The 27,775-nt window shown below is 41.2% G+C and overlaps 1 protein-coding gene and 3 non-coding genes across 4 annotated transcripts; 2 read left to right on the forward strand and 2 right to left on the reverse strand.

The window, feature by feature from the left end:
• Positions 1-7,155: 7,155 nt before the first annotated feature.
• TRNAR-UCG lies at positions 7,156-7,228 on the reverse strand. The gene has a single exon. It is a non-coding gene; the product is annotated as a tRNA-Arg (tRNA).
• A 350-nt stretch (positions 7,229-7,578) lies between these two features.
• TRNAR-UCG lies at positions 7,579-7,651 on the forward strand. The gene has a single exon. It is a non-coding gene; the product is annotated as a tRNA-Arg (tRNA).
• A 430-nt stretch (positions 7,652-8,081) lies between these two features.
• On the forward strand, positions 8,082-8,154 carry TRNAR-CCU. The gene has a single exon. It is a non-coding gene; the product is annotated as a tRNA-Arg (tRNA).
• Positions 8,155-16,776: 8,622 nt separating this feature from the next.
• Positions 16,777-26,448, reverse strand: MRPL58 (mitochondrial ribosomal protein L58). The gene is made up of 6 exons (XM_036758063.1): positions 26,225-26,448; positions 24,472-24,505; positions 18,519-18,578; positions 17,696-17,778; positions 17,426-17,595; positions 16,777-17,146 (listed from the first exon to the last, which is right to left on the reverse strand). Exons 1-6 carry the CDS (start codon positions 26,414-26,416, stop codon positions 17,062-17,064), a joined length of 624 nt encoding a protein of 207 aa, XP_036613958.1. The 5' UTR covers positions 26,417-26,448; the 3' UTR covers positions 16,777-17,061.
• Positions 26,449-27,775: the final 1,327 nt, after the last annotated feature.

A 27,775-nucleotide genomic window follows, 5' to 3' on the forward strand; every position in this document is an offset into this window, starting at 1 on the left:
GAACAGAATTTAGTATCCTAATTTATTACTATTAATACAGTCCTATAGAATGTTAATATTCAAGTCTTCTTGGGACATAAAACAATTGTTCTGGTCCTGGATTATTTTTCATAACTGTACTCATGAGAGATTTTTTCCTTTTTCGGAGCAATGGATTTCAAAGTATCAATGAATATAATGGCAGACATTATTAGAGACATAAGAGAGTCACATCAGGGATGGGAAGCAAAGAGGCTTTCATGAGGTCAGGAGCAAGGAACAGAGAGAGGGCTACAAGGACTCATCTAGCACTCACCTTGGTGTTCACAGTCCTAGGAACTGGCACTGAGAAGCAGAGGTGTTTGAGACAAAATCATACAGTTCCACAGAGATAAGGGCACTTGTGTGGGAGTGAATGCGGGGAAATGCCTAGTCATGTTGGAAAAACAGGATCCAAGTTCTTGAAAGGCAATGTTTAAGAGAACACAAGGAAGAAATAGACATTGGCCCTGGTATCTGAGAAAACTAGTACTGCCAACTTTTCAAATTTGTCCATAAGAGATTTCTTTTTTCTTCAACCTCTCTCATTTCTAATACAAGAAAACACAACTGTGTGTTTTACATTAGACTATGGTCAGCATTTAGATGATAAAAGGACAAGTAGGTAAGTCAAATTTTAGGCATAGGCAAAGAATGCATTTTCTACTACAATATGAATAAATGAATGAATGAGTAAATAAAAAAGCACTTATAAGCACTTGCAATGTGCCAGTCAAATGTGCTAAATTCAGGGTATCCAAAGAGAAAATTGAGACAGCCCCTTTGCTCAAGCAGCTCACACTCTAATTGAGAAGGGTAACACATATAGGAGGGTCTAGCTACCAGGAGAGTAGAAAAACCTGGAAATACTGAGGATTTAGGAATAGCCCAGGGGTCTTTCTGGTTGGTTGTCATGTCAGGTGACCATTCTTAGGGGTCAAGAAAGCATAATTATGAGGCAAATGGTAAGGCCTGGTGGTCTTCCATCTTATGGAATATTATAGTTGGTGATTCCACCTTCATCCAAGTGATATGAGCAACCATGACTTCACCCACTATTATTAAGGGGAGATGGGGCTGGCCTGGGAATTCCACCCAGGATTCCTATGCCATTCAGAATCTCAGGCCCATCCATTTATCATTGAGAAAGGGGGCGAGGGGCCTGAGGATCTGACTGGCATGGGAATTCTGGATGGGAATGAAAGGGAATCAATGTCCAGCCAGGGAGAGAGGAAGGTAATGGGACACTGTCAAGATGATTGGGTGAGGAGACTTCATGGCACTTGCGCCCCCAGGCCCTTCTTAGTATCCTGATGGGTTCTGGGTGGCTGTGGCAGGGGTGAGGAAAGACCCATCCTTCCTCCATTGCCAGTAGATACCATCACAGATGCCCAGGTGGGATTCTGGGTAGCTTGGATGAGGGGAAAAGGGAAAGAGGAAAAGATGCCCAAGGGTATTAGACAGCTTAGTCACTTTTCTTATATAATTCCAAACTTAAATCTGGAGCTGTTGAATGATTTCCTAACTTTACCAATCAGGTACCTGTCCTCCTCTAGCCCCTCCAACACTTGACTATTCCCATCTTTTGTCAACTTTGCCAATTTTCATGGCTTGAGGTGAAAGTTCAGAGTTGTCTGTAATTTGCATTTGTTTCTTAAAGTTGGTGATTTGGAGCATGTTTTCTTGGAGTCATTATAATTCAGAGTTATTCTCTTGAAAACTATTCACATTTTGACCTCTTACCTACTTGGAAATGGCTCACTGTGTTGTTTCAATTACCTGTATATTTTGGATATTACACTTTTATCATTAGAATGTTGCTCATCTTTTCCATTCTCCCTTGGCCTCCAAAAATTACATTCTCCTGCTTCTCTTCCTGTCCCTCCCGTGGCCCCTTCTTGGTTTTTTCCATTCTCTTCTTAATCTCTTAAAGTGTATCTTCCTTCTCTTTGATTCCTTTCTCTCTACAGTCTTCTTTGGCAATCTCATTCATTCTCATAGCTTTAACTATCGCCTCTATGAAGATGATTCCCAACTCTGATTTCTATTCTAGGTTCCTGACCTGTATCTTCAACTTCCTACGGAGCACATGAACCTGAGTGTTCCTTCAACTCCCCGAGTCAGGTCAAATCCAGCATCACGGGGACTTTAGATGCCTGATCCCCAAATTTTATAAATGAAGAAGTTGAGGGCCAGAAAAGTTTGTTAATTTGCCTAGAGTAACATAATTAGTTAATAACAATAGTATACATATATATTTATATATACACATATATATAGGCTTTAGGGTTTACAAAACACTCTACGTTGGTTAATTCATTTGATCCTTACAACAACTTTGTGATATAGGCGCTACTATTAGCACCCCCATTTTACAGATGGGGAAACTGAAGCTGAGATTATGTAACTCGCTCAGCCGAGACAGCTTAAATAAGCTTCTGAGGTAGGATTTGAACTCAGGATGTCCTGACTAATTTAGTCCAACATACTTTCTATTATAGCAGCCCTATTGTGACACTGAAATGGAGGTTGTTCTCTCCATACACACACACACACACACACACACACACACACACACACACACATATATATTTATAGATAGATCTAGGCATATATCTATATCTATCAAATTATCTATCTATATCAAGCTATCCCTGGCTCTCCTCTATTTCTCCACGATGAATTTTATGATGAAAAGATTACTTGCAGAGCCATAACGAGGGTAGGGCAATTGGAACCTTGCCCCAAGATGCTGAAATTTACAGAATGCTGACCCTAGGCACATAGAGTTTAGGCTGGATGTATCAACAGGGAGAATAAAGAAGAACTATGTAGCGAAAACAGTTATTTAAGATAGTAAACTACCAGAAAGACACACTGCAGGTGAACTTCTTAGTCTGGGTCAGTCCTGCTTCATGCCCTGGAAGCTGCCTCTCCTACAGCAGCCTGAGTCTGCCTCCCCACCAGTGAGGAATGTCCGGAGGGTCTTCCCTCCCAGGGTTTGGCTTCTGAGGTCTGAGGTTTCTCCTTGAGAGCCTTCCCCTCCATATCCTGGGAGACACATAGCTTAAACTGTCAATCAGGAAGTGTGTAGTCTATCTTCCCCCAATCAGTATCATCGGCTTGGGAGTCTTTAGGTAAATAGAGTGGGAAGAGTTGAAATACTCTTTCAAGAAGAGGATAATAAGCTGTTTTTCAATGAATTCAGCTCAATAAACATTTATTAAGAGCCTACCATGTGCAAAGCACTGTACCAGACAATGGAGATAAAAAGATGGGGAAAAAAAAATCCCAGGAGTCCCTGTCCTGAAGGAATATGTAATTTTAAAAAGAAAATTCCTGAGCTTAACAAACATGAAGTAAAACGGGCATTTCCATATCCACAGTAAAACAGAAAGAGGATTGATTGTCCATGAATCTATAGTGGTTAAAGCACTGGACATAGACTCAGGAAGACCAGAGTTCAAATTGTGACTCAGACACTATGTGCCTGGGCAAGCCATTTAACTTCCACGTGCCCTGGTTTTCTCATTTGTAAAATGGGGTGGTAATGGTACTCACTTCTCAGAGTTGCTGTGAAAAAGCACTTTGCAAACCTTAAAGTGATATATAAATGATAGGTATTAAGTAATGTCAGTATTAACAAGCCATCTTGCTTTTTTTCGGGTCTTCCTTTTGTTCCTTTCTGTGCATTAATTTTTAGTTTCTTTCCCTCCCTCCCTTCCTCCATCTTTCCTTTCCTTTCCTTCCTTCCTTCCTTCCTTCTTCCTTCCTTCCTTTCCTTCCCTTCCCTTCCCCTTCCTTCCTTCCTTCTGTGTGAGGTAGTGAGAGAATAAAGTGTGAAAACTTCACAGGGTATGTGTGTGTGTGTGTGTGTGTGTGTGTGTATATATATATATATATATATATATATATATATATATATATATATATATATGTATTTATATCTAAAATGTTTGAGAATCAATATTTAGAGAAAAGGGAAATGGGATAAATCTGAGTCTGTGGGAATCTGATTATTTAACCTTTAGGAATGTCTTTCTCCCCCTTCTTTTTTAGAATTATAGATGTCACCTCAGCTGTGAATAGAATACAAGATTGTGAAAGCTTCCCTATGAATAACTCATGCAAGGCAATATTCAAATAGAGATAGTACAAATTTAGTTAGGATGTGAACCTCACCAGGCCTAAGTTTTGTTTTCCTGTAAATCACATGATTTCGGGGAAACCAGATGATATTCCCCTCTCCCCCACCCCTAGCCTACTTACAAATGGCAATCTTGGCATTAAAGTTTCCCTATAAGGTAATTCTGTAGTTTCTGTGCTTGTATTGGGTAAAACCTTATTCCTGGTTAAGATTGTGAGGCCACTCGTCTCCGCAAATGGGGACGGGGGCAGCCTCTGGGGTGGGATTTCTTAGAATTGTTTGTACAACGGTATATATCTCCCTGCTTGCTTTCCCCGCCTTGCCTCTCTTCACTGCTATCTCCGCCCTGGTAGTGAGAGATGCCCAATTCTTGAGACTTGATCAAATAAAGCTTCTGGTTTTTTTTCTACCTTGAGAAACCGAGACATCTCTGTTTTTTTTACTTGAGCCAGTGGTCTTTTGTCCCACACCCTTCCTTCCTTCCTGCCTGCCTTCCTTCTTTTCCTTCCTTCCTTCCTTATTTTTTACTTCCTTCCTTTCCTTCCTTCCCTTCCCCTTCCTTCCTTCCCTCCTTCCTTTCCTTCCTTCCCTCTTCTCTCCCTCCCTTCCTTTCTCCATCTTTCCTTTCGTTCCTTCCTTCCTTCCTTTCTTCCTTCCTTCCTCCCTCCCTCCCTTTCCTTCCTTTCCTTCCCTTCACTTTCCTTCTTTCCTTCCCTTTCCTTCTCTTCCCCTTCCTTCCTTCCTTCCTTTCCTTTCCCTTCCTTCCTTCCTTTCCCCTTCCTTCCTTCCTTCCTTCCTTCCTTCCTTCCTTCCTTCCTTCCTTCCTTCCTTCCTTCCTTCCTTCCTTTCCTTCCTTCCCTTCCCCTTCCTTCCTTCCTTCTTCCTTCCTCCTTCCTTCCTTTCCTTCCCTTCCTTCCTCCCTCCCTTTCCTTCCTTTCCTTCCCTTCACTTTCTTTCCTTCCTTCCTTTCCTTCCCTTCCCCTTCCTTCCTTCCTTCTTTCCTTCCTTCCCTTCCCTTCCTTCCTTCCTTTCCTTCCTTCCCTTCCCCTTCCTTCCCTCCTTCCTTTCCTTCCTTCTCTCCTTCCTTTCCTTCCTTCCTTCCTTTCCTTCCCTTCCCCTTCCTTCCTTCCTTCCTTCCTTCCTTCCTTCCTTCCTTCCTTCCTTTCCTTCCCTTCCTTCCTCCCTCCCTTTCCTTCCTTTCCTTCCCTTCCCCTTCCTTCCTTCCTTCCTTCCTTCCTTCCTTCCTTCCTTCCTTCCTTCCTTCCTTCCTTCCTTCCTTCCTTCCTTCCTTTCCTTCCCTTCCTTCCTCCCTCCCTTCCTTTCCTTCCTCCCTCCCTTTCCTTCCTTTCCTTCCCTTCACTTTCTTTCCTTCCTTCCTTTCCTTCCCTTCCCCTTCCTTCCTTCCTTCTTTCCTTCCTTTCCTTCCCTTCCTTCCTTTCCTTTCCTTCTCTTCCCCTTCCTTCCTTCTTTCCTTCCTTTCCTTCCCTTCCTTCCTTTCCTTTCCTTCTCTTCCCCTTCCTTCCTTTCCTTTCCTTCTCTTCCCCTTCCTTCCTTCTTTCCTTCCTTTCCTTCCCTTCCTTCCTTTCCTTTCCTTCTCTTCCCCTTCCTTCCTTCCTTTCCTTTCCCTTCCTTCCTTCCTTCCTTCCTTCCTTATTCCTTCCCTTCCCCTTCCTTCCCTCCTTCCTTTCCTTCCTTCCCTCCTCTCTCCCTCCCTCCCTTCCTTTCTTGTTTTTCTTTCTTCTGTTCCTATTCTACTCTCTCTCCTAGCTACCCGTGTTGAGGAAAAAACAAAACAAAGCCGGAAGCCCTGTAACAAATGTGCATAACGAAGCAAACCATTCTGTAGCTTGACTTCCTACCCATCTATCTGGAAGTGGTTGGTCACTTCTTTTCTCTGGAATCGCGGTTGGCCATGGTTGGTCAGCGTTTTCCAGATATTCAAAGTTAGGGGCAGACATTCTAACAGAAGTGCCCAGACTGGCCTCCCAAAGCTCCGGCAAGTGTTGGGGAAAGGTTCAATTCCTCCTAAACCGACGTGCTGATGCAAACCTGGCTCCCGGGGACACCTAAGAAGAGGCGCCAGGACACAGGCAGAGTAGTCTCCTAAGCGCATCCCCCAGACCACCGCATGGTTCTCTTGCAAGGGCACCAAGTCATGCTGCTCTGAATGTGGGCACAAGGCCTACCCCCAAACACGAAGTGAACATTTGACTCACTAACCGAAAAATCGCGTACAAAGAGCCACGTAGTGACTCTCTCACCTGCACTGCCAGAAAAGACCAATGACAGGTGGTGTGTGCTAGGTTGAAGACGCGATGCTCGTTTGGGGAGGGAGAAATGCAAATCTTTTGGATAGGAAACTGGACCCAACAAATACAGGGACAGCCTCGAGGAATGGACGGACAGGAAGAGAAGCACATTTGGGGAATTTTCTTTGGGTTGCAAAGAGGTCGAAAGATTTTAGCTGACTGGGGATCTCGAACCTACGAAGCTTTGCTTAGGAGACTAGAGCCTTAACCGTTAGGCCACTGGGGCCGGAGAGAAGATGAGTCACGTGGTCTTTGCTAACCCAAGAGGGTGAGTTGAAAGGGTTGGGTGAAGTTGGTATTAACCTCTTCCAGGACAAATCTCGCAGCAGCTCTAGCGCTTCCCCCTGGCCGTTTCCAAGTGCCCAATGTATCCATGGAAACGTTCCATTCGTGTTTTGGAATCCCAACCACACCCTTTGGAATGGGTGGACCAAAGCTGAGATGCAGCCTCGGATTTCGACCTCGGCCATCAAATAGCACGTGCGGGGTCCCGAATTTTACCCCAGAGGCTCTACTGCAAGCGCATGTGGTGCTACCCATTGCCCTTCCCGGCAGAAGATCCGTGTGGCTCATGCTTCGCTCGGCCATCATATCATGCACTTGGGTGCAGGTGAAATGAGAAGCACCAGTATTAATGTGAGAGACCCAGACCAGAATGGGTCTCCACGCCAAAATAGCGTCCGACCACGAAGGGACTCGAACCCTCAATCTTCTGATCCGAAGTCAGACGCCTTATCCATTAGGCCACGCGGTCGCCGTAAACTGTGTTCTCCAGCGGCCTCATGAAGGTATGATGGGCTTGGGGGCTTTTTCTCCAACCTTTCTGCAACCTTTGAAGGGACGGTAGGGGTTGGGGTGGGGGTGACTTTCAGCTCTAAGCTGGAAGGCAGACGAGAACTAGGAACGCCAGGGTTAGGGAGATGGAGAGAGAAGAGGGTCTGAAACGCAAATCCATCTCGCACCCAGTGCCTATGGCATGCAGCACCCCCAAGGATCGTGAGAGAACCTAAAGATTTTCCTGTAGTCACCGCCATCCCCACCCGCCCCGCCCCGCCCCCACTCCAATCCAAATAACTAATCTCTTTCAAGAAGCATTTCCATAGGGACCGCGTGGCCTAATGGATAAGGCGTCTGACTTCGGATCAGAAGATTGAGGGTTCGAGTCCCTTCGTGGTCGAATTGTTTTAATTCCGGAGGGTGGTCCCAGAGGAAAAAAAAACCTGCGCTTGCACTTCAAAGGGGGCAATGTTTTGAAAGAAACAAGAAAATGCAAGAGGCCGGAGCAAAGAGCTCGCGCGAGCGCAAGACGCATTCCGGGATCTAAGCGGCCATCCTCGGGAACCTTCCGCCGCGACGCCTCTGCGCTTGGTTATTAAGGCTTGAGTTCGAGAGGAGCCGCAGCGGTCACCCCTCTCTGCCTGCGGCCGAACGGGCGGAAGAATATTTAAATATCCAACGCTCTGCTTGGCTTCTCGGGTGCTTAGAGAACCAGGGCTCGGGTTTTGCGTCGTTGGGACCCATCCCCCCCGCTGTCGGGTCCAGGTGGAAAAGAGCCGGCGCGAGCTGCGACGATGAAGAGGCATGTGATCAACAGCTCGCTACAGGAAGCCCCAGTGGCCTAATGGATAAGGCACTGGCCTCCTAAGCCAGGGATTGTGGGTTCGAGTCCCATCTGGGGTGGAGCATCTGCTCGTTTTTAATTTTTTTTTTGTTGATTCCGAACTCTAAGTCATTGGAAAAAAAAAAAAGAATCCTCTCCTCCGTTTCATTTTTAATCCTGAACATTTAACCCCCCTCCCCGCTCCCACCCAAATTAGGCACTCAGAAGTCTCCATCGTGTGCATACATATATTTAAAAATTTTTTGTTGTGAATTTTTAAACACCCCACCCTAAAGAACTCTAATTAGCTATAAAGAAGCTTTCCCTATATTTTTCCATAGTAAAAAAATAATTTAAAATTCTGGACTTTTTACACACATACACCAAGAAAGAAGCACATATTGGTGCAGTTATGTTTTTAAATTTGTTTTTTTTTCTCAATTTTTAAGCATCCCCTCCCCAAAGAACTCTGATTAGTTATAAAGAAGCCCTTCACCATTCAGTCCATATTTTAAAAATTTTAATTTAATTTTTAAAATTTGAATTTTTCAACCCCATTTCCCCTTCCCTCAACTGATTAGCCACCAAGAAAGAATTCCCCAGTGGGTGGAGATATGTGTGTGTGTGTTTATGTGTGTACACACGTATATTTTGTTTCACTGATTTGTTCTGAACTTTTAAACACCCTCCAATACCTAAGAATTCTAATTATCCATAAAAAAGAAGCCCCACAGAGTGCATACATTTATTTTTTTTATTTTGAACGTTTTACCGCCTCTCTCAAAAATTTTCACTTCTGTATACACAGTTGGATACAAAAAGAAGATTCTTTATCCAACTGGAAATCTCTATGTCATATGTAATAAATTCTGCATGTTACTTTCAAAACTGCCCGTTACTAGCCCCACTCCCTCCTCCACTCCAATTAAAAATCAAGAAAAATAAAGAACAAGAAGTAAGATAATCAAGCACATATCTATCCACCATCCATGTCTAAAAATGCGTCTCTTTCGGCATCAAAGTGCCCATCACCCTTCTGGCAGGAAGTGGGCCATATGCTTCCTTCTTGGACCTCTGGTCATGGCACGGATGAAAATTGTTTGTCTTGACAATGTTGTCTTTGTACAAGTCCTTTCCTTGGTTCTGCTGTCTTCTCTCTGCTTCAGTTTATACTTTTCAGGATTCTCTGAAATCGTCTTTTATTATTTCTTACATGGCCATAATATTCCATTTCATTCACCACCACCATTCTCCCCTTCCCCGATTTCCTTCAATGGTCACTCTAAGCCAGTGCATATTTTATTTTGTTGATGATTCATTCCTTATTTAAACCATTTTCCTCACTTTGCTAAGCCTGGCCACAAAATAGAGGAAGAATTTCCTTACAAAGGTAGATGGGGAAGCCCCAGTCACTTTCTGACTGGGAACATAGAGATCTTTTAACCTTTCTCAGCCTCACTTTATCTGTAATATAGGGAATATTTTATAGCACTTACTTTTCAGGGTTGTGGTGAAGATCAGATGGGATAATATACCTAAAGTGCTTTGCAAACCTTAATTTATCATATAAATGTGATTAAATCTCAATGTGCAAATGCCCTTTTGGGGGATTTTTAAATTTTTATTTTGTTAAAAACCTATTACATCCATTGTTATTTGTGTTAGAAACTACTGTGTCTTTCAGACTCAGTCTCCTAAGGATAATAGTACCAAATTGGAGAAACTTCTAATGATTTATGCTAAATCTCCCTCATGGCACAGTATATAACTTTGACACCCCTTACTGGAGCATCCTGTACTAGGAACATTTGCCTGAGAAACATGGTGCTCTCTTTCTCTGGCAAATGGTTATCTAAATATTATACCCCAGTTAATTAACAGTTTAGATTTTGTAAATAGCTCTGGGGATCTAATGAAGTCAAAACAGCATCCCCTACTGATTCAGATTATATATTCCTTAGTTGGAATATCCACCACACAGCTTATATGGGAGCAAAAAAGTCTTCATATATTTTAAACTTGAAAAAAAATGAAATAAAAAAGATCCCTGTGGAAAGTCAGTGGTCCTCTGAACAGGGAAATTAGAATTTTGTTTTAACATTTTAATTAATTTATGTTTTAAAGTTAGCTGGATTTTATACATATACACATCTGAATAGGAACTTATTTCAACAATTTGCCTCTATACAGAAGACCTAAAACATCTGAATCCTGTTCCCTTCCCCTCCAGAGTGGGAGGATGGTCATAACATGCAGTTTATTGAGAGTTGATTAGATACTAAATCCATTCAGCTCTTCTAACAACCTTTTTTCCTTGTCAGTAATGAGTAGGCAGGACCTCCTATGAGAACTCAAAGGGCATAGCTTGAATAGAGTGCATTCCATAAGATCTGAGAATTTTGGAATTTTTGAAATGCAATCAAAATGGGAAACAGATTAAATTGCCTGTGTAATATTAAAGACATGAACTCTATGACACTCTTGATGTAAACCTGTTTAAAAGTTTTCAATGTAAAATCCCACACTATCGTCATTTTTATGTTCATAATTTTTAGTTTTCGTTAGGGATGTTTGGTTGGGAAAATATAACAAAGGGGATATAAACCTGTCTGTATGAAGGACAGGAGGGACTAGGAGCTTAGAAATATTAAAAAAAAAAAAGCTAGAAGCTCTTAGAAAGCCTTTGCATGAGTTTAATCAGTACCCAAAATGGCTATTTCAAGAACTGTCATATGTATTATATTCTGACTAATCCCAATATCTGCTAGCCTCAAGATTGCTTTAAAAAATTAACTGTTGGACACTCTCAGAAAATCCTGGGAAGACTTATATGACCTGATACAAAGTCAAGTGAGCAGAAACAGGAGAATATTGTTCACACCAACAGCAATATTGTAATGACAATCAACTGTGAAATACTTCCATATTCTTTTCAAGAAAATGATCGAAGACAATTCCAAGGACCCACGATGAAAAATGAGGTTCACCTCCAGAGAGAGAATTGATGAGCTCCATGTAGACTGAAAGATGCCTTTTTCACTTTCTTTTTCTTTTTTTGGCATGGCTTATATGAAAATGTGTTTTGCATGACTCTACAAGTATAATTAGTATCATATTGATTGCCTTCTCCATGGGTGGGGGAGGAATGGGAGGGAGGGAGACAGAAAATTTAAAACTCAAAACTTTAAAAAATGAATGTTAAAAAAAATGAACTACTGCTCAATATAATTTATTGCCCAATTATATAAATTACAATATAATGTGCTGTCCAATATAATTGGGCATTGTAAATCATCATGTGAGGAAGACTCTCTTGGGATTGTAAAGTTGACTTGTTTATTGCCTAGTAAAAGTGTTTATGATGACAAATTGGCAATATGCCATAAAAGGAGAAATGGTCAACAGCTGCTAATGGGGAGTACAGGATTGCATATTCAAAATTAGATCAGTTCTAGGGGGACTTAAATTTCTGGGAAGGTTGGGGAGACAGCCCTGTGAAGACAGTGGCAGAATCCCTTTCTATACCCTTCTTCCCTCATTCCACTTCACCCTTTTTGAACTGGATGATTCCGCAACCTGTTAGACCAAAGGTTGACCCCTGAATACTCTATATGTTCCCTTTTCTCCACTCACACAGCCATCCCCAACCCTCACCCAGTTTAGGCTCTCATTACTGGACTACTGAAGTAACAGCCTCCTTACTAGTCTTCTTACCTCAAGTCTCTCATCTCTGTAATCTATCCTTTACACAGCTGCCAGTGATTTTCTTTTGTTGCTGTTTTTCTTTTAAAAAATGTTTTATTGATATATTTCGTTTTTATACCATCTTCTCCCCGCCCCGCCCCCAGCCATCCCTTGTAAAAAAGAAGCAGAGAAAGAGAAAAAAGTAGTTCTAAATTCAGCAAAACTAACCATACAACTAATCAAGCAAGACCAACAGTATAATGTAGCATTTCATACCCACAGTCTCTCACCTTTCCAATAAAAGGGTCAGATCAGTCTCATCTTCAGGGTCAAGCCTGGTTATTACAATGATGCAGGGCTCTATTTGGGTATTTTTTCCTCCTGTTTATGTTGCTGTAGTCATGGCATAGATTGTTTTCCTAGTTCTGCTCACTTCACTCTACATCAGTTCATATAAGTCTTCCCATACTTCTCTGAATCCTTTCTATTTACTGTTTCTTACAGGTCAGTAATGTCCCATGGCATTCACATACCAGGCTTGGTTCAGCTCAGCTAATCCTTATTAAAGGCATTAAAACAGAGAGGAAAAAGTGGTAGTATTTCCAACTCACTGAAAAAAATGTACCTGGATGACCACCATTTCCTGGTTTCAGCCAACTATTCTGCCAGGATGTTTTTCTTTTCTCTTTTTAATTCAATTTTAAAAAATTAACAAAAATCTATTTCTCTTTTCCCACCTCCACTCCCAAAGAAAAAAAGAAAAACAAAACCCTTGTACCAAATATGCATAGTTAAGAAAATTCCCATTGGCCATATCACACACAAGCACACGTATGCACATGCACACACAAAGGAATTATATATGTGTGTATACATATATACATACCCACATCTCTCTATGTCTATCTCACAATCCCACTCCATGACCTTTTGTGAGAAGGTGGGTAGCATGCTTCGCCATTAGCCTCTGGAATCTTGGTTGGTCATGTGTTGATCCTATTTCAAAGTAGTTTGTCTTTATAATTTGGACTGCTAGGGAGTGCCATAGATAATACACTGGACTCGGAGTCAGGAAGACCTGAGTTTGATTACTTCCTTAGACACTTATTACAACTGTATTCTTGAGCAAGTCATTTAACCTCTCTCAGCCTCAGTTCCCTCATCTGTAAAATGGGGATAACAACAGAATAGCACCTACCTCTCAGGGTTGCTATGAAGATCAAATATGATAACCATATGTAAAGAGCTTTGCAAATTCTAAAGTACTATGTAAATGTTAGCTATAGTTACATTGTATAAATTTTTCTTCTGGTTCTGCTCACTTCATGCTGCATCAATTCATATAAGTCTTCTCAGGGTTCTCTGAAACCATCTCCTTCATTCTTTGTTATAGCACAAAAGTGCCATTACATTTATATACCATCATTTGTCCAGTCATTTGCCAACTAATGTGTACCCCCTTAGTTACCAGTTCTTTGCCAACACACACGAAAAAGATCTGCTATAATTTGTACACATAGGTCCTTTTTCTCTTTCATCTCTTTGGGCCATATTTATAGTAGTGATATTACTGGGTCAGAGGGTATGTACATTTTATTAATTTTGGGACCATAGTTCCAAATCACTTTCCAGAATGACTGGGCCAATTCACAGCTCTACTAACAGTGCCTCTTTTCCTACTGCTCCTCCAAAATTTGTCTTTTTCCATTTTATTCTATTATATCCTATCCTGTTTGGTCATGAACTCTTACTTATAGAAACGCAAGGTAATTTCCTCTTTGCTCTTCTAATTCGTCACCTTTTATGTCTAGGCCATGTATCCATCTGGAGTTCATCTTGGTATATGATGTGAGATGTTCATCTATACCTAGTTTCTGCCAAGCTGCTTTCCAGTTTTTCTAGCAGTTTTTGCTAAATAGTGAGTTCTTAACCCAGTAACAGGTATTTTTGTGCTTATCAAACACCTGCACTACTAGGTTCATTCGCTTCTAATTATATCTAATTCTCAAATTATTGTATCTAATTATTTCATATCTAATATGTTCCACCTATTTCTTAACCTATCTTAAATCATTTTGGTGATTACTGCTTTGTAATCTGGTTTGATAATCTGGTGCTGCTAGGCACCCTTTCTTCCCACTTTTTTTTGTATTTCCTTTGAGATTCCTGACCTTTTGTTTTTCCAGAAGAAATCAACCCTTTTTACTAGCTCTATTAAGTAATCCCTTGGTAGTTTGATTGGAATGGCATTGAATAACTGTAACAACTTAGGCAACATTATACTTTTTATTATATTGATTTGATCTGCTGACAATTAATTTTTCTCTAGCTATTTGTCTACTTTTATTTTTATGGTCTTACAGTTGTGTTTGTGTAGTTTCTGTGTGCCTTGGCAGACTGCCAAGTCTGCATTTTATACATTCTGTAGTTGCTTTAAATGAAATTTCTCTGTCTTCCTGCTGGGTTTTGCTGATAATATTCAAATGTGCATGTGATTTATTTTATGTCTTGGAACTGTGCTGAAATTGTTTCATTTAACTTTTAGTTGACACTAGGGTTTTTTAAGCAAAACACCATATCATCTCCCAAAAGTGCTAATTTTATTTCTTCTTTGTTTGTACTTATTCTCTCAATTTCCTTTTCTAGTATTGTATCAAATAGTAGTGGGTGATAACGGGCAGCCTTGTTTTACTCTTTTTTAAAAATACATTTTAATTTATATTTTTTATTTCTCTATCATCATGGTATCCTATGTATTCCTTCAATTCCTTCTGCCAGAGAACTATCCTATACGACAAATGGTAATTTTTACAGAGAGGAAAAAAGAATCAGCACAACCGACCGATACGTCGAAAAAGTCCAACAGCTTTCAGTTACAGGTGTTAATACCTGTGGACCTCCCACCTCCACGAAGGGATAAGTAGAGAGTATCTTTGCATGTCTCTTTATTCAGGCTTCTGGAAGGCCATTCACTGGTTTAAAGTTACCTTTCTAGTGTATTCCAAGACCTCTGGAAAAGGAGGCCTTGTCCTTGCTTCCATTCCCATTCCCTTGGGCCATCCTTTATGGGATGAAGTTGTTCAGTGTTTTGTACTGTTTGGTTCTGTCACTTCATGTATTAGCCAGAGCCATTCACATTGCCATCTTAGTTGGAGCTTCTTTTATTTTTCTTGCCTCTTATAAGAGTTTCTGATTGATAAGATAGGTTAAAATATTTATAAAGTGTTTATGATGTGCCAAGCACCAAGCTAAATTTGCATACTAAATGATGAAGAAGCAGATATAAGCAAACAAGATAGTCCCTGCTCTTGAGGAACTTATAGGAGAAGATAGTATATAAAGGGGAGCTGGAGGAGGGTGAGGTATGTGCATGGCAGCATGGTGTGGAGATGACTGGGAAGTACCGTGGAAGTCAGGCTCATGATGAGATAAGGCCAAAGCTGGCCTATTAAATCCACCCCAAGGTGGTTCAAGGGATGGAGTCTAATTTTCTTATGGAGAAGCAGTGAAGATGATGGAGCAGGTGGAGACAACATCCTTCACACTGCTCCTTAAGTAAACTTTCTAATTCATCACTTCTCTTGCTTAAAAACCGCTTTATAAATATTTTAACCCATCAAATTTAAAATCCCTCCCCTCCTCAGTACTCTCATTCTCCAAGGCCTTTGCCCCTGCTATCACCTCACTTTCTTCCCTTCCTACTTTCCACACTATAGTTAACAATTTCAACCTTACACCATCTTCTAGCCTTAAAGCCCCTGATTCCTTGCCCTAACAATGCTTGCATCCTGACAGTCTGCAGCCCTGGACTACTCCTATCATCTACTTTTTTGTTCTCACTTAGCTGCTGCTGAAAGGAAACATGCACCTGAACCCATGGGATCCACTACAAATGTTATTCCCACAGTAATGCCTTTTACTTCTCCCCAGTTCTTTCTCCATTCCACTCTCCCCCTGGAACAGAAGTTGTTCCAGACTTTCATTTCTAACACTATCTCTTGCCTCCTCCTCAGCTGAGGACCTCACCTCATACTTTTCCAAGAAAATAGACTGTATTGATTAAAGAAATGCACATTAACACAACTTTGAGCTATCACCTTACACCCATCAGATTGGCTAAAAAGACAGATACCCTCAACATGCTGTGGTATAGGATTGTGATGGAGTCCTACTGTGCTGTAAGAAATGAGCTGGCTGATTTTAGAAGAACAAAACCAGACGTTCACCATCAGCTCCGTTTTGTCCTCTCTCTAATCTCAAAACCCCTTCTCATTATCCTCCCTTTGCTCCTCTTTTACTTTCTCTCTCTACATACATATTTGATCCCATTCCCACCTGTAGTTTCTAGCAGATTATGGCCTCTCTCCCTCTCTAATCTTCAATCTCTCTTATCTATTAATTCTTTCTCTGCTGCCTATAAATATGCCCAAGCCTCTCCCACCCTCAAAAAAAAAAACAAAAACAAAAAACCTCTCTAGATACAACCATTTCTGCCAGCTGGTCTGTGTCTTTCCTCCCCTTCTCAGCCCAACTCCTTTAAAAAGCTGTCCGCACTTGGTGCCTCCACTTCCTCTTAACTCTACTAAATATTTTACAATCTGTTTGCCAACTATACCATTCAACTGGAATTGCTTTCTGCAATGTTAACAATGACCTCTTGCCATCGCTATCATGCCCTTTGTGGAAGCCCCAGGCTGTCCTGGGCCCTCTCCCCTCTCAACACTCTATCACTTGATGACCTCACCAACTCCCATGGCTATCATGATCACCTTTGTGGAGACACAAACAAAATCTGGACCTCTAGGCTGGATCTCAAGTCATATATCTCTTACCATGTATTTCCAACTGGATGACCCATAGGCATCTACAACTCATTTTCTTTCCTCCTAAACCCACCCTTCCTCTGGACTTCCCTATATCTGTCAAGGGTACCACCATTTTCTCAGTTGCTCAGGCTCACAATCTTAGCATCACCCATGAACAACCAAATCACTGAAAACACTTTGTTGTTAAATACAAAGAGGTACACTTTTCCCTTTATTTGTTACTCTGGGAACAGTCTCTTTGTGTCTTCAAATGACTGCCAACTGCAGTTGCTAGACTCAAAGTTCTCAAAGGGTGTGACATAAGTTTCTCACTGATATGCTTGAATTGCATGGAACTTATTCTGGTGATCTGTAGCCTTTCTAACTTAAAAGTTCAGTGTGCCATGATTCCTCATGTCAAAGAATGATGCTATATCATGAGCAAAACCAGTTTGAGAACCAGTGAAGAGGTCGGCGTCAGGCAGTTGGAAGCTGAGCTCAGTCCATATCTACTTTTCTGCTTGCCTTTATGGTGGAATTGATTCTCTTCTGTTTTAGCCTTTCACGATTCATGTTTTCTACCCTGAAAACAAAAAGCAAGAAAATATGCCTACGTGCCTAATCAACAGCTTTCAAAGTGATAGGTGGAGCCACTACAAAGCAGAGAGAAAAGCAGTGAGATACACAGGCAAGCTCCTCCCTTCCCATTGAGAATATTTTTAATCTTCTTTATGATACCACAGTCTGCTCTTGAGTCCTGATTCCTTATAGTGCCTCCTTCAAAATCCTTGTGGGTTTGAACCCTCTTGGAAAGAAGGTCCCTAGAAATCTGATTATAGGAATTCAGGGAACTTTCTGTTACCTGATCCTTCGAAGCACAGCATCCTCTTTGGATGGCTCCTTGGGAGTTTGGCTGGCCTCAGCAATCATGTCTCTAATTTTCTGGAGGCAATTTGCCAAATTTCGAAACTGATAGCGGCTGGAATCAGAGGTAATAATCAATTCTCCTGATTTGCTGATCTTGTTTTTGAACTGGAGTAAGGAAAAGAGAAAATTCAAAGTTTCACAGTGAAAAATATAAAGGCTTAAACAGAATTAAAGGCTATAGGGGTATGTAAAGGCAGTTAGTTACCAAGACAGCAATCTTTTGCTGGACAGGCTCTGCAATCCAGTCTGCTGTTGCTAAATGGAACCGGACTTCAGCCTTGGTATTTACTGTGAATGACAGGGAGAATATAATGTAAATTCACTGAGAATCTTTGATGGGAAATACACAATAACAAAGACATTTAGACCTGCAGCCTGAGAAGTTAAATTGTAATGCTTCCTTGGTGAATCTCCAAGGGAAAAGACATCTAAACCTTTATGTTTCAAATTCTGGAATGTGCAGTTTAGAGGATTTATTTGGAGCTGGAAGGAGTCCACCCTTTCCTTGCTAGATGGAAAAATGGGAGGTCGAAAGGGAGAAAATGGCTTTGACAAGGCAACAGCTAATTAGCAGCATAGCTAAGATTCCAGTCCACAAAGTGGCTCCTTTGAATTAGTTCAAGTCATAAAGGGGCAGAGAGGGTTAGCCCCTTAAGGATGGAGAAGCACTTTTGGGAGGAAAAATCATGCTCTCATATGTATCAATGCAATGTCTCTTTTCCACATCTGAAAAGAGCAGGGAGGAATAATACCTATATGAATGATGCTATAAGTACTTTCATGGGTAAGCAGTAGGTTTACACTGTTCCCTCTCTTGGTTTATACATGTACTTGAAGCTTAGTTGTAGCAAGCCACAGCTAAGAGCTCTAGGGTCAGACCAGAGGCCAGCGTGAAGAACAGGATTACTATGAGCTGGCCGCAGTTAAGCCCCTACTGAAAAACCCTTTATTCTACTTGCATGTTACAGCATAGCTACCCAGGCAATTCTAGCATTTAGTTTTTAATACAAAAGAAAGCATTAAGGTACCTTTATTAACATTCTGCCCTCCAGGACCACTACTCTTGGAATAAGATATCTGTAGGCGATCTGCAAGACAGAAGGAAAAAAGACATTTCACAATGGGTCAAAATGAACTGTTTACCAATTTACTTTTTATTTTAATTTTTTATTGTTATCTTTTTTTAATAGCACCTTCATATCTGATTATATCCTCCCCCCTTTTCCTACTCAGCAAGCTTCTGTTTATAACGAAAAATAAAAACAAGCATTTATCAGTTGCAATTACATGCAAGGCACTTTGCTAAGAACTGGGCATATAAAAAAAAAAGCAAAAAGATGCTGTCCTCAAGTACATTCTAATGTACATGAATGGGTATGTGAAAGAAACATTCAGAGTAGATAGAAAGTTGCTCCCGAGGGATAGGAATGGGAAGACGGAGTGATCTGGAAAGGGCTCCTGTGGAAAGTGGGATTTGAACTGAATCCTGAAGGAAGCCAAGGATTCCAATGGTTGGAGGAGAAGAAAAGAGCATTTCAGACATGGGAGAACAGTCAATGCAAAAATACAGAGAAGGACGATGGAGTATCAAGTGTAACAGCAGGCAGGTCACGTGGCTGGATCATAAAGTATGAGGAGGGGAGTAATATATAAAACTGGAACGGAAGGCGCTAGTCTGTGAAGGGCTTTAAAAGCCAAACAGGAGTTTACATTTGGTCCTAAAGGGCAATAAAGACTCGTCAGAATTTATTGAGTTGGGGGACAATATGGTCGGGCTTGTGCTTAAGAAAAATCATTTTGGCAGCTGGGTGGAGGCTGGAATGTGGTGGCAGGGACTCCAATTAGATGGCAACTATAATACTTCAGGTAAGAGGTGATGAGGGCCTTAACTAGGGTGGTGGCTCTGTGAGCGGAGAGAGGTATGTGAGCAATTCTGTGAAGAAAGAAACTACAAGATTTGGCAACTGATTAAGACAAATGAGATGAGTAAGAATAAAAATTTGAGGTTGACACAAAGTTTAGGAACCAGGGTCACTGGAAGGACAGTGGTGACCTCAAAAATTAACAGGAAAGCTTGGAAGAGGAATAGGTTTGGGAGGGAAAGAGAATGAGTTCTGTTTTGGACATAGTGAGTTCGAAATGTCTACAAGACATCCAGTTTAAAATATACTATAGGCAGTTGGTGGGACTGGAGCTCAGGAAAGAGGACAGGGGTGCGTAGAGAAGTCTGGGACTATAATTGCACCTGGGGAGCAGATGAGATCAAAGGTTGAAAGTTAAGTATAGTGAGAAAAGAGGGACTAGGACTAGTTCTTGGGGTTCACTTATGTACCCCAATTAGGTATGACATGGATGAAGATCCAGCAAAGGAGACAGATAGGGGAGTACCAAGAGAAAGTACTATCACCAGAACCAAGAAAGAAAGGGAATAGAGGAGATATGGTAGTCAATTAGTATCAGATGCTTTGGGGGTCAAGGAGAATGAGGATTAAGAAAAGGTCGTTAAATTTTGCAACTAAGAGATCACTGTTAACTTTAGAGGGACCAGTTACAGTGAAAGAAGAAGCTGGCAATCAGATTGTAACAGATTTAGAAAAAAGTGAGAGGAGAGGAAGTAGGGGCACTGAGGGTAGCCAGGTTTATCAAAGAGTTAGTGAAGAAAGATACAGGATGGTAGCCATTGGGTATCGTAGTAGTGAAGGTTTTTTCATAAAGGGGGAGGACTTGGGCATGTTTGTAAGTAACAGGGAAGGAACCAGTAAGTAGATGGAGGGAAGGAGGAAGGGAAAGAGAAAGGGAAGGAAAGGGGGAGGGAGGGACGGAGGAAAGGAGAGGGAGAGGGGCAGGGGAAGGGGGAGAGGGGGGGAGAGGAGGGGAGAGGGGGAGGGAGAGAGAGAGAGAGAGAGAGAGAGACAGACAGACAGACAAGAGACAGAGAATGAAAGTGCAAGCAATCTGCTAAAAAAAAATGGAAGAGAACAGGATCGACTTTATATGTAAAGTAGTTGAAGTTGGCAAGAAGAGCCATTTTTTTCATTAGAGGATGAAAAAAACGAGAAAAAAGAGGAATTCAGCAAAATTAATCAACCTATCGACTGAATCTGACAGTATATGTAAAACTGCCAAGCATTCAAACTCTGCTTCAGAAAGCACAACTCCTGTGGGCTGGCCACATTGTTCGAACGCAAAACCATACGCTTGCCGAAAAGACTATTTTATGAAGAACTCACACAGGGCAAGCATTCACATGGTGGTCAGAAGAAGCAATACAAGGACACTCTCAAGGTCTCTCTCAAGAACTATAGAACTGATTTGTGTGACATGGGAGAAACAGCTCAAAGGAAACAAAGGATGTGCAAATTTAAGAGTATCCAACCCAAATATTCACATGAACTATCTGTGCCTGACCTGTGGCAGAGCAATCCGAGCTCGTATTGGTCTGATGGGCCACAGTGGACACATTGAAACTTGATTCTAGCATAAAGATGTCATTTTGGTCTTCTTCAAGAATGAAGGAGAACAACCAACCAATTAACCAATATGTAAATATGCCACAATTTATAATTCTCCATATTTCCAATTAAGGGAGGTGTATTTTCTCATCTCTTTTTAGGGACAAACTTGGTCATTAAAATTTCACAGAGTATAGCTTAATTTTTTTCATTCTTTATGTTTCTATTGTTATAGTCACTGTGTATATTGTTTTCCTGGTTCTACTTACTTTCCATGAGTTCATATAAGTCTTCCACTTTTTTTCTGAATTCTTCATAATCATCCCTTCTCACAATTCAGTAATATTCCATTACATTCGTATACCACAATTTGTTTAGCCACTCTACAACTTATGGGTGTCTACTTTGCTTCCAAATTTTGGCCACCACAAATACTGTCATAAATATTTTGATGTAGATAGATGGTCATTCTTTCTATCTCTGACCTCTTTGGAGTATGCCTAACAGTGGAATCTCTGGGTCAAAGACTAAGGACATTTTAGTCACTTTCACAGCACAGATCCAAAATGCTTTCCATAATGGCTGGACCAGTTCAGAACCGGCCCAACAGTGCATTAGGGTGCCTGTCTTTCCACAAACCCTCTAAAATGATCACTCCCATTTTTTGTCATCTGTTCCAATTTGCTGAGTGTGAGGTAAAAACGTCAGACATTTCTCTTATTATTGTGATTTGGAGCAAGCTTTCATGACTGTCAGGGGATCGCTTTCTTCTCTGGAGTTCGTTCATCGTATCTATCCTAGCACACTCTTGGCAGAGCTGTGGAAAGCAATTTGGAATTATGCCCACAGTGGCCAAATTGCAAATATCCTTTGACCCAGCTGTACCATTTCCCACTTGGCCTCTACTCCAAAGGCATCAAAGAAAGAGGAAAAAGATCTGTATGCACAAAACTATCTGGAGCAGTTATTTTCATGGTAGAAAAATAAGAAACTAAGAGAGTGTCCTCCTGCTGGGGGAATGGTTAAACAAATTGTAGTTTATGAATATAATGGAATATTATTATTCCATAAGAAATTATGAAATGGCCAATTTCAGAGAGGAAACTGGGAAGATCTTTAAGAATAAATTAATGCAGAGTTAAGTAAACAGAACTAGAACAATTCATACAAAGATAATAAGATTATAGAGAAAAGCAACTTTGAAGGACATCATAAAGAACTCAGATCTATGTAACAATAAATTACAAGTCCAAAAAAGATGAAGATGAAACATGCCACTTACCTCCTGACAGAGAGGTAATGGACTTAAAATGAAGAGACATATATTTTCAGCATGATCAATGTGGGAAGTTATGTATTGAGGTACTTAAGACATGAAATGAGATGGTGTGAGTGCTTTGGAGGCATTATGCAAATATAAGCTATCACTGTTAGGGCCCTGTAATTAAAGGAGGTTGTGAGAGGGCCAAATTAATTAAACAAAATACTTGTTAATTGGGGAGAAAAAAGAAAAGCGTGCTCATATTCTTTTACTATTTATCCACTAGACAATGGCTTAGTGTTAGTTCCCTATATATAACCCTTTTATTATTAATGTCACCTATTTTTTTAATAAAGCATTTAGAGTTCAATGAGCTTCACAGAGATTATCCTTATATTCAGAATTCTAGTATGGAAGGAAGAGACATATTTTTGTTATGCTCATTTTATAGATAGGAAAGCTAACAAAAATAAAGAATAACTTATCTATAGTCACTGGAGAAACTGAGACTGAAATGCAGATCTGCTATCCAATAAAAAACTACAGGGCACCCAGATCTGTTGGCCTCAATCTTTTAGTTTTAAAATTAGGATTGTTTTAAAAGCTGAAAAAAAAAATGGCAAACCGCCCCAGGATCTTACTTATCTTAGATTGAGGTGTAGATAAAGTAGAAAGAACAATGAAGCTGTGTTCTTGAGCCCTAGCTCTGTCACCATAAATCACTATGTGTAGCTGGGCAAATCAATTAACCATTCTGAGTCTAAAAAGAGAAATTAGGACCAAATCCTCAAAATCTACTGCCACTGGACGTATACTTCTTGCAGGTTAAATCCAACATGTCCAAAGCCTCTCTTCCTCCAAACATTTTTATTTCTGCTGTTGGCACGTCTATCTTTCTAGTCACCCAGGCTTGCAACCTTTGAGTCATCCTTAATTCTTCCTTCTCCCTTACTCTATATCCAATCAGTTACCACGTCTTGTTTATTACACCTCCATAACTTCCCTCAAAACCAGCCCCTTCTGTTCTCTCCCATGGCCATTAGTTCAGACCCTATTTGCCTCTCTACTGGTCCACCGCGATTACTTCTGGATTGATCTCCCCTTTTCTAGTCTCCATCTTCCTTATTCCATCCTTCCCACAGCTGGCAAATCCAACAATCCTAAAGCAGAACTCTCACATGTCACTTTGCAGCTTAGTAATCATCAGTGGCTTTCTATTGCCACTAAGATAAAACAGAGCCTCCACAGTTTGAAATAAAGACTCCACAATGTGGCTTTTACCAAGCTTTTCAGACTTAAAATAGTCCCCTTCAAGTACTCTACAGTTTGGCCAAACTATCCGACTAGTTTTTCCTTGAATTCAATACTTCCTATCCTCTCTCCATGCCTTTGTTTCCCATAGCTGTAATATGCCTCACCTTTGCTTCTCAGAGCAGTAGCTTTCTTCAAGGTGTCAAGGTCAAGTGCCAACTCCTAAAGGAAATAGATTCCAATCTCCCCCAGTTGTTAGTGCTCTCTCCTTTTTTAAATTATTTTCTATTTATTTTTATGCATACATGTAATCCTGGGAGAATGTAAGATAACTGAGGCCAGTGACTATTTACTTTTTTAAATGTTTAGCCCACATTTAGCAAAGTACATTATTGTCGTTTAGTTGTTTCAGCTGTTTCTGACTCTTTGTGACCCCATTTGGGGTTTTCTTGGCAAAGATACTGGATTGGTTTGCCATTTCTTTCTCCAGCTCATTTTACAGATGAGGAAACTGAGGCAAACAGGGTTAAATGACTTGCCCAGGGTGACATGGCTAGTAAATGTCTGTGGCAATATTTGAACTCAGGAGGGATGAGTCTTCCTGACCTTATGCCTGCCACCCTATCCACTGTACGACCCACATTATACATAGCGATAAATTAATAAATTATTAACAAATAAATGTTTGCTTAACAGAACTAAATCTCTACATTCCCTTCCAACTCGATGATACCATAACCTATGAAAAGCAATCTTATTGATCAAACTTAACTCAGAAGGAAAAAGGGAGAAAATGACAGTGGTAATGGTCAGTATTCTGGGGTTTTCTAGCCAGCTGAAAGGCCTTTTGTGGAGCTTCTGGAGATACGCTATAAAGAAACAAGCATAAGGTAACAGTGGTAACCTGTTATAGTTGATACCCAATTGAACTCTCAACTTAAGAGACAAGGACGAGGGAAACTCTTTAGAAGAATAATTTGGTTTTCTAAGACAATGAAGAGGCAAAAGTTGACTTACCTATAGGAATGTCAGTGCTGGCCTTTGCATCATCCTACAACAAATAGACATATACACTTAATGGTAAGAAACCCATACAATGGTAAGTAAATCTTCTGGGGTAGCTGAATCTGTGCCCTGGGTGATTTCAGAAAGGGGACCGGTAAACTACAGCTTGAGAAAGAAATCTGATGGGGAGCTATGAACAGTTTTTACATTTTGAAATCCAATAAAACTTTATTTATACTTTATTTACCAACATAAAAACAATTATTAGGTTGGGCTGTGGAAAAAGGCAGTCGTTTGCCAACTCCTGAGATGCTGTGAGTGCTTTGGAAAATTATGCAAATGTAAACCATCTCTATTAGGGATTTCTACTTAAAGTCTCAAATAAGAATGCCCACAAAAGTCACCAGATTTGTGGTCTCAACTCAGTCTCTTTGTTTGAGCTCTACTGTTCCTTTTCACGGTGGAGTACAGCATTCCAATGAGCATCAAAGAATGGGACAGAAGGAAAGAGTCTATAATATAATATAATATAATATAATATAATATAATATAATATAATATAATATAATATAATATAATATAATATAGCAAAAATTCCAAACTGAAAAGAAAGCTGTTACTATCTCCACTAGAGCTGGGTTTCTTAGAATCCTTAAACTTGGGATAACAACCAGCAATTCAAATGTTGGGTTGATTTTTGTTTCTTTGAATTTAAATCCAAAGGCATATCCCTACTGTTGTGGCGCCTCTTATTCTAGGTACATTTACCTTGGGTTTCACGTCACTTTTTTCCCCCGGGGGTTTCAAGTAGTAAGATGCCTAAGAGTTGCTAGAAAACTCAAGAGCTGTAGGGCATTTTCACTAGCAAACCAAACAGCATTTGGGAAGTAATGTCCTTTTCTTCAGCCTTGTCAGTAAGGACTGATGGCTTCTAAAACAAACTGGGTATGTAACCTCAGGAAAGTCATTTCAGTTTTCTGGGCCTCAGTTTCTCCCATCTGCTAAGTGAGGGGGCTGGTCTCTTCTAGTTCTGACATTCTATGAGTTCAGCCTCAGCTCTTCAGGCTGGACAGTCTACAGCAGTGTGGTGCAAAAAACAAAACCCTGGGTTTACAAAAACCTGGGATCTAGTCCTAGCCCTGTTCCTTCCATTTCTAGTACCCTTCTTTTTTTTGTTGTTTTGGAGGCAGTTGGTGTTAAATGACTTGCCACACAGCTGGTAAGTGTCTCAGGCCGAATTTGAACTCAGAGCCTCCTGACTCTAGAGCCAGTGTTCTATCCATCGTGGCAATTAGCTGCCCCCGCTCCTCCCCTTTCTCTTCAACATAGAAAGCCAGCAGGGCCGTTAGCTGCTAAGCTAAGCTGAGTCACGAGAGCCCAGCCAAAGCCCTTGTGGTCCCGTGTTGGGACCTCGGCCTCCCTTTGCTAAAAGCAACTAGCGTCCCGCTCCTCACCTAAGAGGAAACACCCACAAACCCCGCATTTTCAAACCTAGAAGAGGAGAAGCTCGCTCTAGGACCCAAGCGCATCTCCAAGCCTAGCCAATGAGGCGCCAGCTCTCTGACAAGTCCCACAGCGTCTCCAAACCTAGCCAATGAAGAGCCAGTTCTCTGACATCCCCATGGCAACTCCACACCCAGCCAATGAAACGACAGCGTTCTGACGCCGTCACTTGACCAGCGAGCCTTACACCCACCCAATGAGGCGCCTGCTCTCTGACGTCACCCGTCGGTTCTCCCTCCCTCTTCACCCCGTCCGCCCTTACCGGGACCCTCCAGGCAGTCTCCCGGCCTCGGGAATCCGGGTAAAGCTTATCCAGGCTGTAGATGCTCCTGAACTCAGAGCTGGCGGCCTTCTCGTGAAAAGCACGGCAGAGGCAGAGGCCGGGCGGCTGAAGCAGAGCTAGCCTGAGGCAAGCCCGGTTCGGTAACCAAAGAAGACATCGGACGCCTGCCATGTTGCTTTCTCTCGGCTGCTTCCGGCGGGTGTTCCCTCGCTACGAGTCCGGCCGGAAACGCAGCGCGAGAGCAGAGTCTCCTGGCTGCGTGGTTTCCGCCCCCCTTAGACCTAAGGAAGCTCGCTGAAAGGCAGGGTCAGGCGTGTTAAGAGTCCGCTTATTGGCGGGCATTTGTAAGTGGTCCGAGGCGGCAGGATAGATTTTTTTTTTTATATCTACTACTAGACTGTGAGCCCTTCCAAGCAGGGACTAGCTTTTGCATCCCTTCGTATCCTCAGCGTTTAACACAGTGACTGTCACATAGGAGGCACTTAATAAATACTCATTAACTGATGTTTGTTCTCCTGTGACCTAATATAGATAAGGAAGTTATGGACTTATATATATGTATATATGTGTGTATGTATGCACATATACATATATAGCTGGAAAAGACCATAGAGATCATCAGATCCAGAGGTTTGCCCCCCCCCCCCCTTTTTGTGTCACTAAGGGAGTCAGCTGAAGCCCTTCTCAGAGTAATGTTTTTAAATGCACAGTATAAAATGTAGGATAGCAAAGGAAATAACTTTTTATATTGGAATACTTTTATCAGTTAAGAAAAAAGTTCATGGACCCCATATGAGAACCACTCTTGACTACTAAGTAACCCATTCCCTTCATTTTATAGACGCAGAAATAGGCATATAGGGAGTGAATGTCAGAGGTAACATTTGAACCCAGGTCCTCTAGAACCAGTAGCCTTAAGTACTGGATTTGGAGCCAGTGATACTTGCCTTGGAATCCTTGACTTCCTGATCAAAGGATCATAGATGTAGTAGGGCTGGACTGGACATCAGTGGTCATCTATTTCAACCTTCTCAATGATGAGGACACAAGTCTAGAGAAGTTAAGGTGTCATGAAGTTCATAGCAACAACTCTTGGATGATGAACTTTATACATTGTTCTCTGCAATCTGGCTTTCAAACTCATTCTACTAAAATTGCGCTCTCCAGCGATCTTTTAATTGTCGAATCTAATGACCTTTTCTTACTCCTCATCCTTCTTGACTGCTCTGCAACCTCTGCCCCTCTTAATCACCTTTTTCTCCTTGATGTTCTCTTCTCTCTAGGCTTTTGTAGCCTTGCTCTCTACTGGTTCTCCTTCTACCTGTATGACGACTCCTCTGTCTTCTTTACTGGATCTTCATCCAGGTCATACTAACCAGGTTTCCCCCTTGGCTCTCTTTTCTCTAAATAATTTTGGTGATTTCATCAGTTCCCATGGGTGCAATTATCTATGCAGATGATTCCCATATACACACATATACATATGCATAACTCTTGCACATATATACACATGGATGCATTGCATCCACA

This window comes from Trichosurus vulpecula, chromosome 4, assembly GCF_011100635.1.
Source record: "Trichosurus vulpecula isolate mTriVul1 chromosome 4, mTriVul1.pri, whole genome shotgun sequence".
Classification (NCBI taxonomy): domain Eukaryota; kingdom Metazoa; phylum Chordata; class Mammalia; order Diprotodontia; family Phalangeridae; genus Trichosurus; species Trichosurus vulpecula.